We start from the raw sequence: 25,924 nt of genomic DNA, 5'->3' as shown, positions 1-25,924 counted from the left end.
TTGGGCGAGGCTGCAGCCTAATGCTGGGAGCTCCATTCAGGTCTCCCACATGGGGTGGCAGAGGCACAGGGACTCAACTCATGCCTCCAGGATACCCATTTGTGGGATGCTGGATCAAAGCAGAGATGTTTGGGTTGGGCTGCTGGCAGCCCAAATGGCAGCTTAGCCCACTGTGCCACAATGTTTGCCCCCTTTGCCTGGGCTGTGATGTACCTGGCACACCTTTTGAATCCCTGAGAGGAAACAAGGTTAAAGAGTTGCTATGTCACCTCTCTGTGGCACCTGCAGGAACTCGCTAGCCCTCAGTGGACCTCATCTGTTACATGGACAGGCACCCTTCCAGCATGGACTGTCTCTAGCAATAGAAGTACAGACCAGCGTTTCCTTCCCATTTCCACCCCTATTGCCCCTTTTTATTCTCTCTCCCCATCCCCTTGGCTCACCTTGCTACACCTCTCTGATCTGAGCCACCTCCCTTTATCACCCTGCCTGTTGTGGTTGCGTCATTTAGCAAAGTGTAGAGCAGAACAGAGTGTTAAACCTGAACACAGGAGGGCCAGCCTAAGGGACAAGCAGAGTTCCAAGAGATGGAGGATCCCAGCCCTTGATTCCCAGTACCTAAAGGTGGGTGAGTGGGTGGGTCCACAGCTTCACCAAGTCCCCAAGGGCTAGAGTGACTGCAGGCAGGCCCTCCGAGAAGGCAGCTTCTGTAGTTTGTACATAGAAGAAGGATGGCCAGTTCCTCAGGGTACACACACCTGCAGTGACCGGCTGCCCCTCCGTGGCCACTCCAGTGCTCACACTATGCAAAAGAGCTAGCCAGAAGTGTGGACTGAAGGCCAGGCAGGGCTCTGCGTCCACCACAGGGGGCAGCTTTGCCACATGGCCACCAAGGCTCGGAGTGAGCCTGCCCAAGCCCCCAGGGATGAACCCACATCTGAAACTCTTCCTATCACCTTGTCCTGAGCCCTCTTTTGCAGGATGGCCAAGAACTCCCGCACCAGCCTTGCCAGCGCCTCCCACGAAAACTACGCTTTCTGCTGGCGAGTGTTTTGTGCCTGGGATTACCTTATTGGGAACCCCGAGGCTGCAGAGAGCAAAACAGCTGCCATTGTGAACAGCATCAGGGTGAGTGAGCGAGCTGGATCAGGTTGCAGAGAGAAGGCCCTGAGCAGGGTGAGCTCAGAGGGTCTGAGTCTGAACCGCCTGGGTCCCCCAAAGTACCTGCTGCCCACATGCTGGCCCAGGGAATACAGCCATGGCCTCGTGGATTGTGGGAAAGAAGTAACAGAGCACCCCCTTTACAGTCCTTTAAAAACATCCTTCTTGTAACACTTCAACCTGTGTATTCTCGATCAATAAGATCACATGTCTAGAAGGATGTTTCAACAACTTCTTGGAAAGATAGAATTTAAAGGGAAATTTTATTTTGTGCATAAATTTTCTGTGATGCGTGTTTTTCATTATTATTTTTTTAAATTCCTAATGTAATCCATAAGCAATAAATACATACAAAAGGTGGGCGTGGGCTTTTAATCAAACCTGAGAAGCTCATGCATTCCAAAGCACTCAGGGACTTGGACAGCTAACTGATGCCCACCTGAGACCAAAGAATTTGGGCCATTTACATGATTCTAGCCATTCCCTTTGTACAGCCTTCAATTGATTATCAGCTCATTGGCACATAAGGGGTTGGTAGCCACAAAATCTTCCAGAATGAAGTTTCAGGCAGAAGAGACAAGGGTCTGAGGGCTGGGGAAGCCATTATTAGGGGGGTTCTAATTCATGGCAGTGCTGAGATGTTCATGCTGGGTCTGTTTCTCCTGCCAGGAGGCGATCCTGGAAGAACAGGAGAAGAAGAAGAACAAAAGTCTGTAAGTGCTGCTGCTCCCCGGCCCGGGCTGCTCGCAGGGGGGATTTTATTTCACTTTGGGACAAATAACACAGGTGTCTGTGTTTTCTTTTTGCAACTGCCAGCTGCTCTTCTTTCTCTGTCAGATCCACTTATCCAGGCATGTGGTCTGAGGGCACAGGGTGCTTTTTTCTCTAACAGGATTTATAAGGGGGTCTTTCTCCCTCCACAAATCCCTCAACAAGTCTCAGGTTGCCCAGTTTTCTGCTTTCTTATTTTAGATAACAAAGCAGGTGTTTGCCTATCTTTTTTTTTTTACAAGTTTTATTTTTTAATAATGATTTCATGGTTATCCGGGTGGGGAAGATCAAGGTTTAGGGAAAATTGGGTGAACTCATTGCTTCCAAATTTGCTATTTCTTCTTGTTCCTGGGAGAAAGGGAAAGACAAAGGCGAAAACCACTCGTGATTTCCCACACGTCCCAGTACCCAGGGATGAGGAACTGCCACCTCATATCAACCCAGAGTCTTGATGTGTACATATCCTGAGGGTTCTATTGAAGTGGTTTGGATAGTTCTGGAAATGCTGCCGATTTCACTGATCCAAGGATGATGTCACCTTCCCAGTGTCCGTTGGCTCCATTGATGAAGGTTTTTTGCTGTCATTATTTGCTTGGGGTAGTTGTCCAGCTAGTTCTATTCTTCTGTTACAGCACCAAATGTGCTGCCATATTCTCCTTTTACAACAGGGCCTGTGTCCTCTGCTCCACCTTTTTCATTAAGTAGGACATGTTCTTGCAGGCAGGTCCAAGTACCTGGGCCAAGCGTCCCAAACATCACCGGATCCCCAACCTGGGGGCACACAAACCTACCCCGGGTCTCGGGGATCACCTACTAGGTGGGTACCGGGTTTGTTTATCTTTTTTAAAGATTCGTTTTTATTTACTTTTTTTATTGGAAAGGCAAATTGACAGAGAGAAGGAGATATACAGAGAAAAATCTTCTGTCCATTGATTCACTCCCCAAGTAGCCACTAAGGCCAGAGCTATGCCGATCTGAAGCCAGGAGCCAGGAGCTTCTTCCAGATCTTCCATGCAGGTGCAGGGTCCCAAGGCTTTGGGGTATCTTCAACTGCTTTCCCATGCCACAAGCAGGGAGCTGGATGGGAAGTGGAGCATCTGGGACCCAAACCAGCACCCTTATAGGATCCCAGTGGATATAAGGCGAGGATTTAGCCACTAGGCTATCACACAGGGCCCCAGGTGTTTGCTTATTTTTATACAAAAGGAAGAGCCACAGAGACATGCAGGCAGACTGGCCAAGCTCTCATCTTGCTGATTCACTCCCCCAATTGCCCAATACAGTTGGGGCTGGGTCAGACTGAAGCCATAAAGTTGGAACAGCTTCATGTATGGCAGAGACCCAGGTACTTGAGCCAGCACCACTGCTTCCTGGAATACACATCAGCAGGAAGCTGGGGTCAAGGACGGCAGTGAGACCTGGATCACTGCTCATTCTGAGAGCCGCCCACACCCCAAGAGGCACGCAGGTGAAGAGCCCACGGCCTGTCTCACAGTTGCTTAGCTGCCCTGCTGAGGTCACGAACACCTCGGTGTGTCACATTACTGTAGCAGCTGAGGACACGGCAGCAAAAGCCACTCGTGTGTGAGAACTGATAGCTGTCAGGGCAGAGATGGCAGAAAAGCTATCAGTGGTGGTGCCTGGGCTGTGCCATGTCAGGTGCTTTCTATAGAAGAACAAGCAAACTCTGGGTCTTCCCTCCTCCCCTTCCTCTCCTTCTATTTCTCCCTGCTCCCTTTTTCCCACTGTTGAATGCATTCCCTTGGAACCTTGCAAGGGCGGCCACCATAATGGGCCAAGCCTGAACTTGAAGCCACTCAGCCACTAATAATCAGGGTTGCTCATGTGTTTACTTAAATCAGCACTGGTGCCTGTTGGTTGAGATTGCCATTCATTGTTCGTCTGTTAGAGACAGGGATTTGGGCTGAAAGAGGATGACTATGCAGAAGTGCCCTGGAGTGTGAGTATGCTGCTGCCCCATGTATCCATCCCTAACGCTTACCTCCTTCCCCACCAGGGCAGTGACCATCTGTCTGCGGATTGTGGCCAACGTCCTGGTGCTTCTCTCACTGGCTGGGAGCATCTACCTCATCTACTTCGTGGTGGACCGCTCTCAGAAACTAGAACAATCCAAGAAGGAGCTGACGCTCTGGGAGAAGAATGAGGTACCCCTCCCAACCCGTCCCCTCACAGCCCGCATGTGCCCGCCAAGAGGGACAAGGATGGGGTGTGCACCTCTGGCTCTCAGGGGGGCTGGATGGGGACATCTCCAAGGGATCACTGAGCCATCTTGTCATTGAATTTGGACTACTGTAAGGGCTCGGAGTGGAGTGGCAATGGCAAGGCTTGACTGAATGAGTTTGTTGGTATCATGGGGAAGGATTTTGTTCTCAACTGATGCCATCTGTGCTTTGCTGTCCACATATCTCTTCCTTCACATCCTAGTTTCTTGAAGTGAATTCCACCTGCATGCTTGCAGTGACACCTACCCTATTCCATGGCTGATTGGAACTGGCTGCTAAGCACTTGGGTGTTGTCATGGTTTTCCCTTTTGCTTTTTAATTTGTGCGACTCAAGGAAAGAGATGGAGAGAGAGAGAGAGAGAGAGAGAGATCTCATCTGCTGGTTCACTCCAAAGATGTCCATAACTCTTAGAGCTGGGCCAAGGCCAAAGCTGGAGCTAAGAACTTAGTCCAGTTCTCCCATATGGGTCAGGAGCCCAACTACTTGAGCCATCACTGCTGCCTCCCAGTGTGTTCAGTGGGGAGTAGCTGAAGCCAGAGCTCAGACACAGGGACTCCAGTGGGACAAGGTGATCATTGAACAAAATGCCCACGACTGGCTTTTCTTTTTTCAAGATTTATTTAAAGATTTATTTATTTATATTGGAAAGTCAGATATTCAGAGACAGAGAGAAAGATCTTTCATCTACTGATTCATTCACCAAGTGGTCTCAACAGGCAAAGCTGAGTCAAGCCAAAGCCAGAAGCTTCTTCCAGGTCTCCCACGCAGGTGTAGGGTCTCAAGGCTTTTGGACATCCTCCACTGCTTTCCCAGGCCACAAGCAAGGAGCTGGATGGGAAGTGGAGCAGCTGGGTAGAACTGGTGGCCATATGGAATCCCAGTGCATTCAAGGAGACGACAGTAGCTACTAGGCTACCATGCTGGAACAATTTTTCTCTATTTCCAAATCACAAGGGAGACCTTCACAAGCAGCTCCACACTCCAAAGAGCTTGTTCTGGAAATAGTCTCCCCTCCTTCCTGGTCTGAATATTCCATTAAGGAGAAGATTGCCAAATGGGAGACTAAGGGAAATTTTAGAATTCCCAATATTTGCTATCAGGCTGCTGTTTTGACCCAACTTATCTGTAAAGATGTAAAGGTGGGAACAGCACAGAAACCACCTGTCATATTTGCACTATACAAATGATAACGATCTTCAGAGACTTGAAAGGCCAAGAGCCTAGGCAGCAGTAAGGTTTTAGTTCACCTGCAAAGAATGATTTATTAAAAACTGACACTGAACTGAGTCAACTTTTCCCATACCTCTACTTCCTGACAGTTAAATAACTTTATATTAGTGCTGGCTTATTTGTTTACAGATAGATGGATCGCTGTTGTTGTTTTAACAGATATGTCCTGAAATCATTTCCTATTTTAGCTGAAACATCTCATTGTATGAGTTAAAACTCCTCTTCACTTTGCCCCAACTACAAGAAACAAGAGCCAGGCATCATACTCTGGGTAATTAATCCTCCATGTATGGAAAGAAGATTAAATTACCTCTCTGCTTTCCTTTTTCTATTCATAATGGTTGCAGTTGTTTTCATCTTCTACCCAAGGTCAGCAAAATATAAATAGAGGGAGGTTGTAATTGGAAAATGTGGTTTCTGTGCGAGCGAGTCCCTGATGGCACACGTGAGGGCCTGCAGAACCTTTTGCAAGAGCTCCTTGGAGGATTCCACCTGTAACCAAATGGGACTGGCTTTGGCCAAGGGAATAACAGCTGCAACTGAGGAAGATTTTTCCATTTGGGGATTGCCTGATCCTAGCCAAATATTACACAAAGAGACCAAAGCTGGGCAAGGGGAATCCTGGAGTACAATGTACCGTGTGTTCTCTTGGCAGGTGAGTGTGGTAGTCTCTTTGGTCACCATGTTAGCACCATCAGCATTTGACCTCATCGCCGCCCTCGAGATGTACCACCCACGGACAACGTTGCGCTTCCAGCTGGCAAGGTAAGGGAGCTGGGGTGGTGAGTGCCATGCCCATTCACCTGCTTAGGCACAGTAGGCATGGAAGTCCTTTCAAGCCAGGGCTTGTTTCTTGTGCCCTGATGCTAAGCAAGGACTCAACCAGTAGATACAACTCAAAAAAAGCAGGCAGCAACAGGAGACAAGTGGGAAAAGGCAAGGCAAGGGGAGGACCAGGATGACAAAGAGAAAAGGAATAGGTTAAGCAGTCCTAGAGAAGAGGAGAAGGCAGAGATGGAAAAGGAGGAGGAGGAGGTGAAAGAAAAGGGGGAAGAAGGGAAGGAAGAAGAGAGAGGTAGGAAGATACAGCAAACACCAGTAGGATCGAGAAGACGATGGGACATGTCTGGTTCTCCCCACCATGTTTTTCCATGGCTTGCCATGACCAAGGAAAGGGAACCAAATCATTGTCCAGACGAGAGCAGAGCAGTTCATGCTTTGACAACAAATTCTTGAAGCACAGACTCAAAGAGCTCTCGTGGATCTACCTGGAAGCTTCTGGAGTCATCCAAGCCAGTCAGGGGCAGACCTGAGCAGCCACAGACCAGTGCACCTGAAGGAGCAACCTGGGACTTTCTGCAGGTGTCAAACACGTGCATCACTTAGTGCTGGCTTCGGCATTGCCTTCCTGAGCACTCCACCACCCACTGCCAAGACCGAGCTGTGATCTGTACCTTAGCCCGTGGGTTTCAGTGAGTTATCCACAGAGTTGGAGCCAAGGAGGAGTGTTAGAGCCTTGGTTCCTTGATCCTACCTTCCCCCTTAGTCCATATTTAGTCTGATTTCTCCATCTTTTCTCAAAGAACACCTGAGAATATTTCTACAGCTCTGCTGGGGAGATTTGCCCTCATTTAGGAGTTGTCAGCCATCTGGTGATAAGGACTCAGTCACAAAGGTTTTAGGTGTGTGGGTGTTGTGCAATATGTGCAAAATACTCGATGCTCACATGAGAAAATACAACCACGAGAGGCTGCAAGCATGCTCGAACACAGCCTTCTTTACAAAGCGGGGAGGTGAACGTTTCCAACCCCCACAATCCAACCATCATTTTAGTGACGAGAAAGAACTAGTAGTCAGACGAAGCTTCACCATCAAGAGAAGATCGGCGTGAGGCTTGCAGCCTCTGGCTCCTAACCCTGCATCCTTGGCTGCACTGCCGCCCTGCACGGGAGAAGTATCTTCCTCAGCTCCTTCCTCACCAGCAAGCACTGGAGAGAATCAATTCCATGATTGCATTTGGCCGAGCAGCAATCCTATTATACAGATTGGCCTCGTTCTTCACGTTCAAAACAGGGAAAACAGAGACGTCCAAAAGCTGGCCTCTGACAAATTAGCCCCGTGTCTGGAAATAAGAGCAACATGCGCTGTTCCAGTCCTGTGAAGCCATCAGCACATCACGGCACCTTTTTTCCAAGGCACAACGGTGATACCAAGAGGAAAGAGGTGAAACAGATTCAGTCTTTCTTTCAGTTCCTCCACACTGCACACCCCTACCTTGTACTGAGGGTTGTGGCCTGTGCCGGCCACTGCAGATGCGCAGCTAGAAGTTCCAGGCACTGTGTCCAAGGAGAGCCTTTCCCGAGTTGCCCACTCATCATCTCCTCAATAGGAAGTTGCCTTCCCGTCAACTGACAATGGCAATTTTACAATTCCCTAAGTGCTGCTCATTGCCCCACTGAACGTTGAGAAACCTGCCATTCTCCATTCTCTTCTCTGTTCTCCAGATGGTTTTCCATAAGACTAGGGCTTCATCTTGAGCAGTGGGTTTTCCAGCACCTTCCAAGTGTAGAGAAATTGGCATCAAGTCATGAGTCATTGGTGCAGGCTGTCTCTAGGAGCTTCCATTCACTGACCACTGTCCACACCTTGGGGCAGGGATGGTGGGGTCCTGTCGTTCAGGGGCAGAGCACTGAGCTTCCACAGTTGCACCCTGACTCTCTCTAGCGCTGTGGCTAGAGAGCATGTCACTTAGCTCCCTGTCCCTGCCCTGTCCTTATGCACATGTCCCATTCAGTGGAGACTATAAGAAGACATACCTCACAGAGCCGCAGTGGGTTACAAAGGAGACAGTGCCTGGAAAGTTCCTCGCTAAGCCAAGGCATCACACAATGACACATGCTTCATCAGGCACACTAGAGTTCTACTTTCTAAAGCCACACTCTTTTTTCTTCTATTCTTGTATTTCTAAAATGCTGAGCCAAGGCAAGAACTCCCAAGGGAAGCCTATGGAAAGATTTCCAGACTTAGGGTAGCTGGGTAGATTCTGGGATTCTGTGTGTGTTTCAAATGCCCTCAAGGTGATCCCCCAAGGGAGCCAAGGTTGGCAGCCACTGTCGTTGTGTGGCCACAATAGGCTAGACCCATGACCTTGCGCGTGGTGCCCCTTGTGACTTTCAGGGTCCTTGTGTTGTATCTGGGGAATCTCTACAGTCTCATCATCGCCCTCCTGGACAAAGTGAACAGCATGAGCATTGAGGTGAGTGAGCTCTGCACCCCCATCCTGGCTACGCCCTCTCAGCCTTCCCATTCCCCACACACCGGCTCATAGTCAGTGCTCTGTGTAAAACTCCACTAGGGTGTGTGCTTACTTTGCAATAAACAGCCATGCTCCACAAAACAAACAAACAAAAACTTCACCAGGCTGTGGTCTTTTTTTTTTAAGATTTATTTATTTTGACTGGAAAGCCAAATATATAGATAGGAGGAGAGACAGAGAGGAAGATCTTGCATCCTATGATTCACTCCTCAAGCGGCCGCAATGGCTGAAGCTGAGCCAATACAAAGCCAGGAGCCAGGAACCTCTTCTGGGTTCCCCACACGGGTACAGGGTCCCAAGACTTTGGCCCATCCTCAACTGCTTTCCCAGGCCACAAGCAGGGAGCTGGCTGGGAAGTGGGGCTGCTGGGATTAGAACTGGCACCCATATGGGTTCCGGTGTGTTCAAGGTGAGGACTTTAGCTGCTAGGTTACTACTCAGAGCCTGGCCGTGGTCTTCTTACAATAATAGCAAAAATAGCCCCATTCCTCAGCTAAAGAAGCAAGACACATAACTTACAACTAGTGAGTGATGGTGCTTGGAGAAGAACTTGAGGCTGCTAGGTCCAAGTGTCATTGTTCTGCACTACTGTGTTTCATTCTCCACCAGGAAAAGTCATCCACAGCTACTGCAAGGGACCCTGGGAAGAGTGACAGGCCATGGCACTCCCTCGTAAAACCAGGAGAGAAGAAACATCTCCTGAGAAATTGATGAGCCTGGTCCCCACCATTCCAGTCCAGCAGGAACCTCCATTCCCAGTCTACGTGTTTGTGTCCAACCTGGTTTACCTGCCATACTATCCTGTATGATGAAAAGGCAAGCTTTCCCAGGCCTGCGTGCCTAGGGAATGTTTATGATCATGCCAAGGCTTGGTCGTAGGAAAAGGGAGCCCTCAGGAGCCAGCCCCCTCTCCCCTCTCCCTTGACCTGGGGGCCTGGAGATTACAGAGGTCTGGCGCCTTTGATATCCGTGACCGGAAGTCTGACCTTGGAGCTTAGAATAGAATTCAAGAGAGTTCCAACCTCCCATCTGCACTTGGGGTGACGATCCGTATCTGAAACCTTTAGGAACATGAGAAAGGATAGCATAGGGCACCCAGAAGAGCGTCTGACACTTTTTGGGGACCAGTAGCCGCTACTGCCGTACTGTGTTCCATTATGGGACTGTGGGGGTCAATGGTAATCGGAAAGGGAGAGAGAGAATACATGCAACAACCTTGGTGTCCACAATAGATTTTTCCACACTTTTATTTTTTTTGTTGATTTGGCGTGTACAGAGAGAGAAAGTTCCTGTCCATTGGCAGGAACCCACATGACTGAGTTATCATCTGCTGCCTCAGTAGGAAGTTGGACACAAGGCACGCCTATATGAGATGTGGGTGTCCCAACCACCATGGCAAACACCCATCCCTATTATTATTTATGAACACATGGTACCTTCTTCATCCTCCTTCTCTTATTCCCATCTTCTCTCCATAGGAAACTGCTACCAAAAACAACACAAGCTATTGGACAGATCCTGCCACCTTCTTTGCCACCAGGACAGGTCCCGAAGAAGAGAACTGGCCCACTCTTCAGCCTGGAATAGCACCCGGGAGAAACAGCACCTGGGCCTCAGAAGACATGAGCGTGCTTACCTCCACCACGCCACTCACCAAGGCCAACAAGACCACTCTGTCTCCCCAGCGCCTGCAAGGCCAGTGCTGGGAAACATATGTGGGTCAGGTACTTCCCTTTGCCCTTACAAAGCCCTCCGCATTCATTCCATCACTTATCCCGAGCAATCGGAGATGCCATGGTCCCTGTTGCAGAGAAAAAGGAAGACTCGGTGAAGATGATGATTTCAAGGCCTCAAAATCCATTCAAGCAACCAGCACACAGATGCATTACCTGTACCATTAAGTTCATCCTAAATGCCACAAGTGAGGGAAGTGACTCACAAGTGGCCAAATAGCGTGCCCAATGACACCAATAGTCAAGAATGAGCACCCAAACCAACCACCTGCTCCCACATTGTTTTTGTTGTTGTTTGTTTTTGCCCTTGAAACATAATCTTGCATAGTTGACCTCAACCGGGAGACATTGTCGGCTGGATATGAGTCATGGGCTTCCAGAAGTTTCTAAGGCTCAGGACCACAGGCTCAGGACCACAGGCTCAGGACCACAGGGTCTTCCCTTGCCTTAGGTACCAAAATGCAACTGCAAATTAACAACTGTTTTTTGAACACCCATTCTGTGCTAGGACCATGGCAGGGCTGGGCTCCTGGGCACGGACGGGAGCAGGAGGGGTCTGACAGGGGCTGGTGGCAGGGGAGGACTCCCTGTGTTGCAGGAGATGCTGAAACTGTCCATCATTGACATGCTCTTCACCGTGGCCAGCATCCTGCTCATAGACTTTTTCCGGGGACTTTTTGTTCGATATCTAAGTGACTATTGGTGCTGGGATCTGGAGAGCAAGTTCGTAAGTAAAACCCTATCTGTGTCTCCCAGGGAAGCCTGACTGAGGGGACATGTGCAGAGAATATGGGTGACGGAGAAGGGAGGAGTGCATGTAGCTGAATGTCCATTGCTTACTTACAGCGGCCACCTGCTAGGCTAGACACACAGGCAATGTTCTCCCATTGTCTGCAAGGGCAAAGAACTCTACTGCAAGTGTGCTTCGTAAGATCCCTGGAAACCAGAATTAAAAGATTGAGTCAATTTTACATTATGTATTTATTGAAAAGATAGAGCAACTGAGAGAGAATGAGAAAGAGAGAAAGAGAGAGAGGGGGAGAGAGAGAGAGAGAGAAGATTCTATCTGCTCTTTCTGCATCCCAGAGCTGGGCTGCAGCCAGGAGCCAAAACCTCCATCCTGGTCTCCCATGTGAGTGGCAGAGGCTCCAGCACCTGAGCCATCAAATACTGTGTTCCCGGTAACAGGGAACTGAATCAGAAGCAGAGAAGCCAGGACTGGAACTAGCACTCCAATATGCAATGCTGACATTGCAATTGGGAGCTTCACCCAATGCAATGCAACACTGGCCCCCAGAAGATTAAGTTGATTTTAGTGAAAAAAGATTTTTCAATCCGTGACCATGAAATGGGTCTTCAAAAAGCCCCTGGAAAGCTGTATTAACAGAAATTGATGCATGGATTTCAAAAACTTGATATGGCACAATAAACATGCCTTTGAATTCCATGAACTGTTTGAGATACTTTTGCATGGGACTGTATTAACTGGTTTATGCAAAGAACTTTAGTGTCTTTTTCCCCCCCTTAATGAGAAGCTCTTGTTCTTTTGTAGCCTGAGTATGGGGAATTCAAGATAGCAGAGAATGTGCTGCACTTAGTCTACAACCAGGGAATGATTTGGTAGGTACCGACACTGCTCTTCATCGAAGCTTCAGCACCACCTGGCCTCACCATGAAGGAGTCCAGATAGGGCAGGGTTGTGATCACCGCAACCATAAGCATTCAGAACAGGGCTTTCTGAATGAACCACATCACATGTGTGGTCATTTTATGAATGCTTTCTGGGGATTGGGGTGGGGGGAGACGGCACGTTTAGACAGAAATGACAACAGGACCAATCCGTTTTTAAGTCATCATTGAAACACCTGCCCAGGAAGCAGTAGAATCACTCCGCCCAATTATGAAGAGAGAGATGAATGTGTACTATTTGTTTTCCAAAGAGGATCTATCAAAACAGGGGCACACCTCCAGCTCTCGTGACTTCTGTGACTCCCAAAGGGTCACAGACCTTTTGCTGAGAGTATCTGTAGCTCTTCAAACACACACTGTGAACCCCCAATGTCTCAGGGTTCCATTCTTCCATGGGGGTTTCTGCTCCCTGGAGCTTCTGGACCACAGCCCTGGGAGGAGACCATGTGCAGAGACCTCCCTTGTGATTCCAGGATGGGTGCCTTTTTCTCGCCTTGTCTCCCGGCCTTCAACGTTCTGAAGCTCATTGGGCTCATGTATCTGCGGAGCTGGGCCGTGCTGACCTGCAATGTGCCCCACCAGCAAGTCTTTCGGGCATCCAGGTGAGTAACACAAGGTCAGCTTCGTGCAGAAAGCATGTGCCTTCTCTAGGAGGGTCCTGCAGCCACGCCATTGCCCCCCTCCCCCACCCCCGCCCAGCTCACTCCCTGGCCAAACTCTCGCTTGGCTTCCCATTATATTTTTTTGCCCAGGAAGCCATTGATATTCATCATTACTCCTCTTCCATTTGTTATTTGTTTTATAAAGCTTTTTGCTGATGTTTAACTATCATATAGAAAGATCAGATGGGAAGCATCGATATTGAGCTTGAGGGATTTGTACAAGCTGAACACAGGTATATAATCAACACCCAGATCAAAAGTAGGGCACAGGTGACACCTGGGCCACTACCTACATTCTGGAGTCCAGGCCTGGCTCCCAGTGGCATCATCTGGCTTACCCAGCATTCAGCTGCATGTCAGTGGTGTAGCAGGCAGCATGGACTCTGCACTCAATTCTGTTCCTTCTGCACAGTGTTGATGAGATTCCATTTGCTGAAACTTCTGTTCCCATGCTGGTGCTCAAGGCTACCAGGAGAGGGATCCACTTGGGAGGGATGCAGATGGATGGGCAACCAGTCTAAGATGTTTCCTTTGGATCGAGTTTATTTAGCAAAGAGCCATGGGTACGGGATGGCATCACAACTCTCCTGATTGGTGATGAAGAAGTGCTTATCAAACATTTGTTAGATGAACAGGCTGGCTGAGAGGCCTGTGACATCCTTGGAGCACCGACTGTTGGGACTTCAAGCTTCCTACAAGGAATGACACAGCGAGTTGAGTTTGTGTGTTTGCAAAGATTTGGGGTGACAGTTTCGTTGGCATTCCTTTGGCCATATGCATCCTCTACAGGAGCCCCAGGGAGGGGTGGCACTCCATGAAGGGCATTTGTTCTTGTTTGTTTTACAGGTCCAACAACTTCTACCTGGCCATGCTCTTATTCATGCTGTTCCTGTGCATGCTGCCCACCATATTTGCGATTGTCCGGTACAAGCCCTCTCTGAACTGTGGGCCCTTCAGGTAAAGTCACTGTGGTGCTGCCAGCTCCACCTGGAGATGCCGTGAGCCACAGGAGAATTGATTTGCATGCAACTGCACTTTCCTCCTGACTCACAGTTACAGAAAAAGCTCTGCTGAACACAAGACCAGGGTTCTTAGCAAGTTGCTCTCCAGGACAATCATTTCTGCTTGTGTTAACAAGATACAACCCGTTCAGCAGGTGTTGGCCCAATGGTTAAGACACCCACTTGAATATGGGAAATATTCAAGTTCCTGGATGCAAGCTCCAGCTCTGGCTCCTGACTCCAGTTTACTGCTAAGGTGGACCTGGAAGGTGTCAGGAGATAACTCATACAGTCAAGTCCCCATGGGGACCTACACTGAGTTCCCAGCTGCCAAGCATTTGGGGAGAGAGCCAGCAAACAGCTCTCACTCTCTCTCTCCCTCTCTCTCTCTCTGTCCTTTTCTCCCTCTTTCCCTCTCTCCCTCTTTCCCTCTATCCCTCTCTCCCTCTCTCATCTCTGCCTCTCAAATATTACAAAAAATAAATAAATAAATAAAAAGACATAGCCCTTCCAAAAATCAAAAAAGCAAGTTCATAGCTTCTGGGCTAGAGAGAAATCCCATCTGATCAAAACCCAGGAAGTTTGTATTAATAGAGCGAGAGTTCACACCATTTCTTCTACACTCTCTAGCTGTGCCCAGAAGCCCTAAAGCCATGTGCTCCTAACATCAGTCTTAAGTCGATTTGAATGAAACACATCTGTACTTTTTACAGTCAAGCTTTGCTTACACTGTCAAAACACACACAATATTATCACGGAAGCCACTCTTCCTCTGAGCTGTTAGGTACTGAAATGCCTATTTTTGAATGAAGTTGCCTTAGGAGTGTCACGTGCCTTGTGTACATGGATAACTGCTTCTGGCTTTGTGAATATGTTGAGAATCAACCTCAAAGCACTCAGCCACTTTTTGAAGTCCTGCAGCATCCTCTGCTAAAAGCAGTGGCATCTGGAGCTGCATTTCTCTGTGTGTCTCTCGCAGCGGACAAGAGAAAATTTATGACATCGTATCGGAAACGATTGAGAATGACTTTCCTGCGTGGTTTGGCTCTGTGTTTGGCTACATCAGCAGCCCTGTGGTCATCCTGCCTGCTGTGCTGCTTCTCTTGTGAGTACCATGGCTCCAAGTCTTAACGGGAACTCCTCTGCTGTGGGCCAACAAGACAACACCACTTTGCCATAAGACCACCTGATTCATTCTTGCCTGTGAAGATCCCTTGCAGAGCCTGCCGCTCTAAGCAGGCACTATGATCTGGCACCACTGTGTCACAGACTCCAGGTCCCAGCCAGGGAGAAAGAGGGAGCACCCTGGGCCTCCACTGGCTCATGATCAATTGACCAACAGATTTAGGTCCATGACTGTGGCCACAGCCAAGCACTCACTGTCACTATGTGATTACCCATGAATTTCAATCATCCTGAGAAGATATGTCACCATTAAGCAAAATCACTGTGGTTTGTCTTGGCTAACAGAGAAAAAAAAAAAAAAAAACGGCCAGGAGCCCAGTCCCCCTGATTTAAAATGCTGGACATTGTCTCTCCCACTGTCACTCTTTCCTTCTGGTGACCACTAGGGCAGAAGTCCAGGTTCATTGGAACTGCCATGAGAAGTAACAGAAGGAAACAGGAAGTGGCTCCTTGTCAGGGTCCCCACATGCAGGTGCCGGGGTAGCCCATATCTGGCTCCAAGGACTCCCCTTTCCTGGCAAGCCCCAGGCGTGGAGAGCCTGGTGGGCACTGTGTCCTCACCACCCCGTGTCCTCTGTCCTAGCATGCTCATCTACTACCTTCAGAGCATCGCACGGTCACTTCGGCTCAGCAACCAGCAGCTCAGAATGCAGATCCAAAACGCAAGTATCCCCGGGCACTTGCCCATGGCCAAGGTGTGTCAACAAGAGGCCTGGGTTCTCACCAGCAGGGGGCAGGAGAACAGATCAAAAGTCCATGGAAAGATGGAATTAACAGATAATGTTTGTTTGGGTGCAAAAGCCTACATACAAGGAGTCTTTAGAAAGTTCCTTGCACCAAATCAGCCTGCTGAGTGAGGTCCCGTCTTGCCGTTCCTGGGATCACCTCCTAATGTACAAGGGCACCACCATGACTGCCCAGTCCCAGCCCAGGGCTGCCAGGAGCAAGCCACCTTGAGATTCTTGTCCTCCACAACGGGCCTTTGCAGATGCAATGGCTCATTCTATGAAAGGCCTGTGAATGAGCTGGCCCTGCCGACAGCTGGTGAGGCATCAAATCAACTCAGAGCTGTCTGCATTTGTTCACTCAAGGAACAGACCTGGGTCCACAGCACCCTGTCCCAAGGTGGCACTAGTCGCTGAGTCTGAACCCAAAGACCGTCCCATGACATAAATCAGGTCTCCCCAAAAGAACATTGCTGCCTCTTGTTTGCCGCCAGCCCAAAACTAAGTATGATGATTGTCATTTGTATTGCAGGCGAGATCTGAAGATAAGAAAAAGGTTGCCCAAATGGTAGAAGGTACGTGGATGGTTTTTGAAGCTGCAGAATCCTCTTTCTGGTAACTAACCTGAGGAGTTTCAGAAGATGAAATGTATATGATGAAACTGACTTCTTGTTTGCAACCCGCAGCTGTGCTCCTGAGCAACACGGTTTTTCTGCTCACTCCTTGTGGAAGTCTTTATTTAGTGGAAGGTTATGCTTGGGATTATGAAGGACATTGAAAGCCTATCGCTGTAAAAATGAAAAGAAAGCTAAGAAAGGAAGGAGGGTGGCAGTGAAAGAGGAGGGGATGGAAGGGAGGAATGTAGCATTATGCACTCAAAACTCCATACGTGAAACACATGAAATGGGTTTGCTCGTAGACATAAAATAGTTAAAAAATGCAGAATCCTCCTCCCTCAGCTGGTGGCCATTGATGAGTGACCAATGGAGAGTAGTTGATGGTTCTGTCTCCTAAATATCCCAAATTTTGAAATTAACAAGGCACAATAAAACACTGCCAATGTTACTTGGGGTGTCCCGTGTTCGCACCATGCCCATGCCTGCGGGTAATCCCCAAACATGTCTTAAAGGTCTGTAAAAACCCTCGGAGCACCCTTTGTCTCTTCCCCATTGTGTCCTGCCTCTCCCTGGCTCTTCCCTTGCTTGCCAGGCCTCTGCCCCAGGGCCCAGCTCCTTCTTTGTCCCGTTCCTGGAGAGCAATGCCAGCTGCACAAGCTCGACCCCCAACACAGATTCCTGGGGAAGGAGTCACAGCGGGGCCTTGCTGGGCACTCTTCCTGCTCTCCACATGTTCCTCAGCACCACCCACTTAGGCAGAGAGCTGCCAGACAGCAAGGATGGCAGGACCACGAACTGGAAGAGAGGCACACGAGAATACAGGGAGGCCTCATGGGACTTGGAGATAGCACCCGCTGAGCCAGAAGACACAGCCTGGGGTGGAGGTTGGGGACGGAAGCTAGGACCTCTGCATCCCATATGTGCCTTGGTTGCAATCCTGGCTCTGTTTCTGATCCCAGATCCTTACGAAAGTCCATCCTAGGAGGCAGCAGGTAATGGACCACATGCTTGGGGCCATGCCATCCCACCGGGGGAGCCAGACTGAAACCTGGGCATCAACCTTGGACCTGGCCCAACTCTGTGCTGTGATATGGACATTTAAGGAGCAAATAATTAGATTTCTGTCGTCTGCCTTTCAAAGAAAATGAAAATACTTTGTTTAATTTAATATGTGACTTTTTTAAAAGATTTTTTTTTATTTAAAAGGTAGAGTTAGCACAAAGAGAAGAAGAGGCAGGGAGACAGAAATTTTCCATCTGCTGGTTCACTCTCCAAATGGCTGCTATGGCCGATTCAAAGCCAGGGTGCAGGAACTTGTTTTGCATCTCCCATGTGGATAACAGGGATCAAAGGATTTGAGTCAACCCCCACTGCTTTCCCAGGCCATAAGCAGGGAGCCAGATTAGAAATGGAGGATGCAGAACTTGCATTGGGATGCCAGGACCACAGACAGAGGCTTAGCTAACTATGTCATAGCATTAGCCGCCTATACAGTAGGCTTTTTGCTGGGTTTTTTTTTTTTCTTTAGTTTTAAAAAGCACAGGCCACACCCTACATCAGAAAATAAGGGAGAATGAGGCTTGCAAAAGCCCTCCAAGTCTGCTGTTTAAAGCTGTTTGGACTGTGAACTCATTGAAAGCAACCTCTCGCCCTCTGGGAATGAAAGTCTGCATAGGAATGAGAAACCCTAAGGAGTCTACAGCCATACCACCCTGAACCCGCCCGGTCTCATCTCATCTCAGAAGCTAAGCAGGGTCGGGCCTGGTTAGAACTTGGATGGGAGACAGCCTAAGGGTTGCACTGACTCCACTCTGCCTGTACTTGCTGAGAGGGAAGTGGTCTGTCTGTGACTGCCAGCTGAGCGTGGTCAAGTTCAGTCTTCCAAAGCTAGCTTCTGTGCAGACTTTCTAGTGACAGCAATGTTGCTGTCTCATTTGCCATTTCAAGGCCACAGGCATCTCTTTGCCCAAAGCCATGTGAACAGGTTACCAAATAATAGTGTTAATTAATAATGATAATAATCATAGTGCAAGCTTTATACTCTGCACTGCACACAAGGAGACTTCCAAAATTTCATGGAAAGTGGAATCCAAAGGTAAGTTCATTTTGGGGTTTTGATATGAATGCATGGTTTCAGTAGTGCTCTGTCTCAGCGACTTTCTGAAGACCTACTCTTCTAGAAAGAAGTGAGTCCCACCCCTGCTGAGGGGCATCAGGTGGCATGCAGCTGAACCTCTCGGCTCTCAAGGGATTCCTCCTAGACTGGCAGCTTCTGGAACGAAACACTCGCCATTACAGAGTGTCCCTGTAATGGCTCTCCCTGGGGTTAGGGACACTCACCTGTCTGCCGGCTAGGCTGCTGAAAGCCACAGCCGCCTTCAGGCTCATATACCTGTTTTCACAGGTCCTCTCCCTCTGCCCACAGCCCGAATCCAGACCCAGGAGGAAAGCACCAAGAGGCTTCCTAAGGAAAACGAGCTTGTCAGCCCTGCAACACCCCAAAATAACGGCACTGTGCTCAATTTTGATTCCCTGAGCAGTAAGAGTAGCCGAATAGAGACGGTCACCCAAGTCCTGCCCCAGAGCCCCAGGCTACGGCAGAGGGGCCCCTGCTCACCTCCTCCTGGAGTTGCCAAGTCCAGGCCAGAGCTGGATACCAACAGGTGAGGCTAATGGTGACACAGAGAAACCTGGCTTCTTAGAGGATGGGCGGGGCAGGTGACAGGGAGGGGGGAGGTGAGGTGGGGGCAACGAGCGTGGAGGGCTTGAGAAGTACAAACAAAAGGGACCTGGTTGTGATGTAACACGTTAAGCCACCACCTGTGATGCTGGCATCCCATAATCGAGCATTGGCTCGAGTCTCAGCTGCTGCGCTTTCAATCCAGCAGCCTGCTAGTGCCGCTGGGAAGCCAACGGAAGACAGTCCCTGCCATCCGTGGCCCCTACCCACTGCTGGCCTGCAGTTGGCATTTGAGGAGTAAACCAGCAGATGGGAGCTTGCTCTCTGTCTGCCTCTCAAATACATTTTAAAAAGGGGAGGGTGAGGTAGGGAAAGGGGATCAGGTGCTGCTGCGGAGGCCAGCAGGGGTACACTCAGCCCCTGGGCAGATTCAAGCCTGTATGGGGAAGAATTTCAAGTGGGTCTACCTCCCCCTAGTGGGCACTCCAAGAAGTTCCCGGGAGGCTGGATTGTTGCCTAGCAAGGAACTGGAGAAATCCAGTTCCTGAAAGTGTTGCACAATCCCTGGTCTCAACAAAATAGAGCTGGGGCGCTCCAACACGGGACACAGATGACCCAGGAGCGTGCTAACAGCTACACCCCCCCCGCCAAAGGCTTCTGTTTGCACAGTGCATATTAACCTCGAGCAGTGAAAAAAAAGCTGAGCCGTTGCCCTAGCTCGCAGACCACGGAGACGCTAGCTACCTGCTCACCTCTGTCTTTACAGGTACGCACACAGCCCAAGCGCAAGCACAGGTGACCTGTACAGGGGCGGGTCCTACACACCCGGGACGCTGACAAAGCATATTGAAGATATTCGCTCAGCACCGCTTTCCCGAAAAGACTTCCAGCCCACCAGCCCTCCCACACGTGGCCCAAGAGTCCCGGTCTGGGGAGCGGGTGACCCCCGGCCCCACACCCCAAGATACTACATCATCCACGAGCGTGACACTCACAGGAAGACTCCTTCCGCTTTCTGGCCAGAAAGGCATTTCAAGATGAGCGCCTCCGGTGACCTAGTGGAGGTGTACCCCAGAAGCGCACGGCAATACGTGTCCCGCCTCCACCAGCCCCACTCCCCACCCCCGAGTGAAGAAGAGGACGAGATACAGAGAGATCTGATCGAACGGTCTTGCCCTCCTCGCTCTCTGACTGACCTCCGCCGGGTTCCCCACTTCTACATCGGAGAAAGGTCACGGAGCCAGACCCTGGCTCCCGGGCTCCACAAGTCTTGGCACAAGGGCTTTGAGATTGAACCGGACAGGCCTCTGTATGTGCTCAAGAAGCCTCACTCCCGAAACCTCCCACATCCTCCGCAGCCTCCGAAACACAGAGGCAAGCCCAGAACGGAGCCATCCATCACGGAGTCTGACTCCATGTCTGCCGCATCCAGTAGTGACCAGCAGAACAGCGGCACTGACCAGTACCTGCAGATCTTCCACAGCCAGGCCAAGTTTCCCCGGTCTCCAGGCCCCCCAGGCAAGAGGAAGGCCAAGTCCAGGCAAGAGCTGGCCACAGACCTGATTTGTTCCAATGTCTGAGGCTTCTGAGTTCCTATTGCTAGAGCTCAGGAGGTCCCTCTTGGAGATCCCGGCCTCTCTCCCTCTCCGGAAAGAGAGAGTTAGGTCAGGTTAGAGACCTGCGGTGCATGCCTAGACACGCCCACCAGCTGCTGCCTGGGGCCCTGAGACTCAGAGTAAACACACAATTGAGTCCTCTCCAGGGACTCCTTGTACCCCAGCATGCCGTGTGGCAGACGAGGCCATCCCCCATCTTTTCCCTCAGTTTGGGGTGACCACAAAATCCCAGACAACCCAGACCAGATAAGTCATCCCAGTCCTGAGATTTCAATGTTTGTCCTGAACAACGAGGGTGAACCCTTTGTTTTTGCAACCTTATCTTCCAACACAAATACTAACCCTCTCTAACTAGCGCCCGGCAGTTAGATGACTGTCCTTCAAAATTCCACAAGGCTTGTATCCCTGCATTGTTTGGTTTCCCTAGAAGCGTGGATTCAGGCTCAGAGCAGGAAAGTGCGTTGAGAATATTTAGGAACACCTGTCTTTCCACCTCTCTGCTCACCCTTTGTTAGCCTTGTTCTGACTTGCTGGTAACCCTGCTTCCTTTTGCATGGCAGTGGATAAGGAACTGCTAGCCTCAGGAGACTGCAGCTTTGCCCCCTCTAGCCAACAAGCTGGGGGAGGAAAGCACAGCTGCCCACCCTACTTCCCACACCCCCACCCTCGTGATGGACGCCCTCTGGAGCCTTTCTGTGGGCGACACAAATCGGTGGTAGTCCAGTCCGGTCTGCCACAGTGACCCAGGTCAGTACTGGGTTCCACAGCAACTCTTTCCTTTCTGATTTGGGTCATTGCAACCTTTCCAGCTCCTTCTCCACTGTGTGAGCATGTCCGGAGCAAGAAAGCTGTTTTCTTCATTCCTGCATCCCCAATATCACACACCTAAGGAAGATGACCTGGAGACATGAGAGATTCTCCCAACATTGACTTGTCCAAACATGGTAATGGGCGTGCACAAAACCCAGTCAGCTGGAGGACATTCAAAGCCTCTGATGCATACGGATGCAAGGATTCCATACATCGTCGTGAACTGATTGTCCTCGGCTAGTAGGATCTCTATAAAGGAGTTAGAGGAGGCCGTTGTTGGGCAAGCATCTTCTGTGTGAGTTGTGGCGGCTTTTGTGCTCACTCAGTTCTGATAAAGCCTTTCACAATGCTTGTTATTAGGCCCCTCTGTCAGAATCTCCCACGGTCTGAACCTGCCAGCTTTCCTTGTCTTTAGCCAGACTTGACCCCAGTGACTCCAGGTGGGGTCTGCTATGCTGGAGCTCAGCAGGCTGGACTCAGGCCATCAGCCACTGCCAGCACGTCTTCTGTCCTAGGCTCCTGTGATGGTGGATCGGAGTTCACTCCCTGAGGGGGTCCCCAGCTCACAGACTCTGCCCTACTTCCTGGCCATGCAGCGTAGCCACCTGCTCCTTCAAGGCCATTTGGAGTGTCTTTTCCAGCTTTGCCTCTCTCTCTTCTGAGACCCTCCTTTAAAAAGGACATGGAAGAGACACCTACAGTGAGGGTGTGGAATCAATCTGGGTGTCCACTGGTGGATGAACACTCAAGGAAAACGTGTTTACACACAATGGACTATTCTTCAGCCAAAAAAAGAGTGCCATTCTGTCCTCGGCAGCAGCTCAGATGGAGCTGGAGGACATGATGTCATTTGAAATCAGCCCTGCTACAGAAAGACAAACTCTTTATGTTCTCCTTGGGTGTGGAAGCCAATACATTGGATGCAAAGAAGTGGAGGGGTTACCAGAGCCTAGAACAGGTGTCGGGGGTGGAGGGCTGCATAGGTTGGTGAGTGGGTCCAGGGGCAGAGTGGGATAAATATGGTTGACCACTGAACATTTCAAAACAGCAATAGGGGGGGTTTTGAACATTCTCAATATAAAGCAGTTCTGATCATTATACACTGCATGCATGGAATGAAATGCCATATGGTAGCTCATAAATATGTGCCATTATTATGCAACAATTAAAAATAAAATGTCCTTAAAATGGGATTAAAAAATCACCCCACATGTACCATACAAGATAACCTAATCATTAGGAGTGAAATCCAATCATGGGCATGGGCACCTGGATTCTACTGGCGTGGGAGGGCTCACGAGGGCCTGGGAGTGTCCACTTGCAGGCCTAGGGGGATGATGCTGATGGTGGGTGCGTGCAGAGACCTGGGGGCACCAGCTCAGATGGGCAGAGTGAACCTGAAGATTTCCTGAGGTCTATCAGGACATGGACACCTCCAGCTCACTGCTTCCTCGCTGGCTGCACAGGTTCTCCTCGTAGGAGTAAACTAGGTGTGTTTCTCCCATTGTCTTCTTGGTGGATGCTAGAGTCATTTACATCTCTTTGCTACCAAGAATGACACATTGCTAAACCTCTATAGATAACTGAGATGCAGATGCTGGCTCTTCCAGAAGGGAAATGCTACAGAAACATGCTCAACCTTTCTGCCAGCTGCTCTCCTTGTCCTCAGGAGGTCTGACCCTCCTGCACCTGTCTCTGTTGTGCCTTGCAAGAAGGGCTTTTATTTTTTTACATGTTCACCAAGAAAACTTCATACTATCATGCTGCATAGTTTTAGTGAGTGACTTTTTTGTTGTTAATGTCTTTTCCTAAGTTGATTGGCCATTTATTTATATTTTCCATTGTGAATTGTTGCCTTTTTTATGACTGTCATTCCCCCCCCCCCCCCCGCTTTTTTATAAGCTTTTAAGATGTATATAAGATCTTCCATGCATTTGTTCACTCCCCACATCAGCAGGCTAAAGCCAGGGTCCATGAACTCCACCCATCCAGGTCTTGTACAAGGGGCGGTTGGCAGAGATTCGAGTGCTTGGACCAGCATCAGCAGTCAGCCAAGCCCATCAGTAGGGAGCTAAGTCAGAGTGGGACAGGGCTGGATCCCAGACACTCTGTTGTGGGCTGTGAGTTTTCAAGAGTGGTTTAACGGTTGTACCACAATGCCCACGCCCTCAGCTCATCTTCCTAAGCTTTATGGGCTCCTGATTAAAGCACCACATGCGGCTCCGTCATCCCTTGTGTCCTCAAATGCTAACATTTTATAAAAGAGGTGGCAGCAGAAAGCTCCAGACGTGCGAGATCAGGAAGTCCTTGCACAAATGGGTGCTGGCCACATTCCTGTGGATGTTAGTCATGGTCCCTGGCAGCCAAGGGTGTGTGGGCAAGCTAGCGTTGCTGACATAATGCACTATGTTAAAACATTCTCCCCAGTAAGTACCTGCATAACAGACTCAAGTGTCAGGGAGCAACAAAATTGCGTCCATTAAAACATAAAGAGTGAGTATCTCTTAGTGAGAGCATCTTGGTAACCCAAGGAGGCATCTTTTAGTCACTGCTTGTGTTTGTGAAAATTTTGTGTACATCTTGGACAGACTAGCTGTTCTTGACTGTGGGAGTGCTTTCTGGGTGCTCCAAGTGTGTGTGTATACTTGTGCATGTGTGTGAGTGTGTGTGCATGTGTGTGGGGCATGCCTGTGCATGTGTTTTGCAAGTGGTTTGTTTTGGTGTATCGCTGTGTATTCCACAGTCAACACCACACGTGTTTATAGGAAGGAGGAGTGAGTGAATTTGGGTGCTGGGCCACAATTCTAGCTACGCGTATGGCCTTGCATACTCTCTGAAATCATCAGGCTATTAACCCACAAAATGGGGAGAATGGTGCAGACTGCACGGGTTAAATGGCACAATATAGGTAAGTGCTTAGGATAACAACTGGTAAGCAGAATAGCAAGTAGCTGTTGCAAAGTGAACCCAAATGCACACGTTCCCTTGCGTAGGTAGCATCTTCCTGAGCTGTCAGTGCGAGAGAGACAGGAAGAGAGAGAGGGAGAGACAGAAGAACAACCCAGAAGAAATTTTCACAGGAAGTATAATTACAGCAACTAAGGAGACCACAGGGAATGAGTTTCACAACGGTATCTGCTTGAGCAAGGGAAACAGATATATTTTAGTTTAGGAGCAAACAGATAGGAACAAGAGTTCTTATCTCATGCAGGGGTGGGTACAACTCGCCCAGGTTCAGTTCAGAAATACGTCTTGACGTGTATGACACACATGGTGATGATGTGTTGCAACCATTCCGTGGGATGACTGTGTGAGCTGAAAGCCACTGCAAGCCCATGAGTGGCATTTGTCCTACTTGTCCGTCAATATGCACCTTTCCCCAGATGCACCTGCTTCATCTAAGTTGGGGGTGGGCACGGCATGCCATGAAAATCTGGTAGTTGAAGTCCATGTGGAACTTGTGGAGGTATCACAGAATTCCCAGGGAGCTTCCTGCCTATAGAGGCACCACACTGCACGCCACGGGAAGGCAGGGCCAACAGCCAGGGAGGCTCACACTGTCTTGCAGAGACCACAGCTAGAGGTAACACCCAAACACCCTTTCTCTCCCCTCCCAACTACACCTGCTCCCTTGGGCAATCTTCCACTCATCATGGCTCGTGCTCACATGCATATGTATGCTCACTTTCTCATCTTTTCAGCACATTTTGTTACCACTTTAGACACCTTTTTTTTTTTATAAGCACTTGATATGTTTGTCCTTGGGTGAGACAAGGATGTGAAAGAAATGAACACACCCACGTATTCACATCAGTAATAAGGATTAAACTCCCCGGGCAGGGCTGGGGAATTCTGGGCATGACAACACACTATGGGGAGACCTTTGGCTGCCTTTTGACCAAATTGCACAGGTGTGGCCCTCACAGCAAGGGTGTGTCAGCCTAGGGTGGCTGGGGATGACACGCGATAAACATTTCTTCATTTCCATGGATTTCTTGCATTTCCAGGTCACAGAAAAACATCACTGCAGAGAATACGGGGGGAGCTTTGGAAGTCATGGGGTCTTACCAGAGAGGAATCACGGTGAAGACTTCTGAGTAGCTGGTCACAGTCTCCTGAATGCTTGAAATTGAAAAGTTCACTCATCATTGTCTTCTTAGGGCTTTGTGCCCAGCGAAAATTCTAGTAAACTCCAGCACGAGTGGGTCTCAAACTAAAGCTTTATAGAAAAAAAAAATCTGAATTAAAAAAAAAAATATATATATATATATATTTGAGAGGGAGCTGGCACTGGAGTATAGAAAACTAAGCCCCCACCTTTGGTGCCAGCATGCCGTGTGGGTGCTTGTTGGAGTTACGGCTGCTCCACTTCCAACCCAGTTCCCTGCTAACGCATCTGGGAAAGCAGCAGAGGATGGCTCAAACCCTTGTGTTCCTGGAAGAAACTCCAGGCTCCTGGCTTTGGATCAGCTCATTGCTGGCCA

The 25,924-nt window shown here is 49.4% G+C and overlaps 1 protein-coding gene across 2 annotated transcripts in view; it reads left to right on the top strand.

The window, feature by feature from the left end:
* The window catches only part of TMC3 (transmembrane channel like 3), a 32,628-nt gene extending 12,034 nt beyond the window's left edge, over window positions 1–20,594 (top strand). Inside the window, exons 8-24 of one of the 2 annotated variants that reach the window (XM_040969284.1) lie at window positions 981–1,128; window positions 1,831–1,874; window positions 3,950–4,097; window positions 6,062–6,171; window positions 8,584–8,662; window positions 10,201–10,446; window positions 11,054–11,182; window positions 12,008–12,075; window positions 12,618–12,746; window positions 13,653–13,763; window positions 14,787–14,912; window positions 15,576–15,654; window positions 16,250–16,296; window positions 16,972–16,984; window positions 17,105–17,178; window positions 18,758–18,997; window positions 19,781–20,594. In XM_040969284.1, the coding sequence (XP_040825218.1) occupies window positions 981–1,128; window positions 1,831–1,874; window positions 3,950–4,097; window positions 6,062–6,171; window positions 8,584–8,662; window positions 10,201–10,446; window positions 11,054–11,182; window positions 12,008–12,075; window positions 12,618–12,746; window positions 13,653–13,763; window positions 14,787–14,912; window positions 15,576–15,654; window positions 16,250–16,296; window positions 16,972–16,984; window positions 17,105–17,178; window positions 18,758–18,997; window positions 19,781–20,594 (2,605 nt within the window). The remainder of the gene's footprint in view (window positions 1–980; window positions 1,129–1,830; window positions 1,875–3,949; window positions 4,098–6,061; window positions 6,172–8,583; window positions 8,663–10,200; window positions 10,447–11,053; window positions 11,183–12,007; window positions 12,076–12,617; window positions 12,747–13,652; window positions 13,764–14,786; window positions 14,913–15,575; window positions 15,655–16,249; window positions 16,297–16,971; window positions 16,985–17,104; window positions 17,179–18,757; window positions 18,998–19,780) is intronic. The other variant, XM_040969285.1, reaches the window with a different exon arrangement.
* The last annotated feature ends 5,330 nt before the right edge of the window (window positions 20,595–25,924 follow it).

Source organism: Ochotona curzoniae, unplaced genomic scaffold (assembly GCF_017591425.1).
Source record: "Ochotona curzoniae isolate NIBS_2020 unplaced genomic scaffold, NIBS_Ocur_1.0 scaffold_4701, whole genome shotgun sequence".
NCBI classification, from domain to species: Eukaryota; Metazoa; Chordata; class Mammalia; order Lagomorpha; family Ochotonidae; genus Ochotona; species Ochotona curzoniae.
This window is presented reverse-complemented; position numbering and strand designations above follow the sequence as displayed.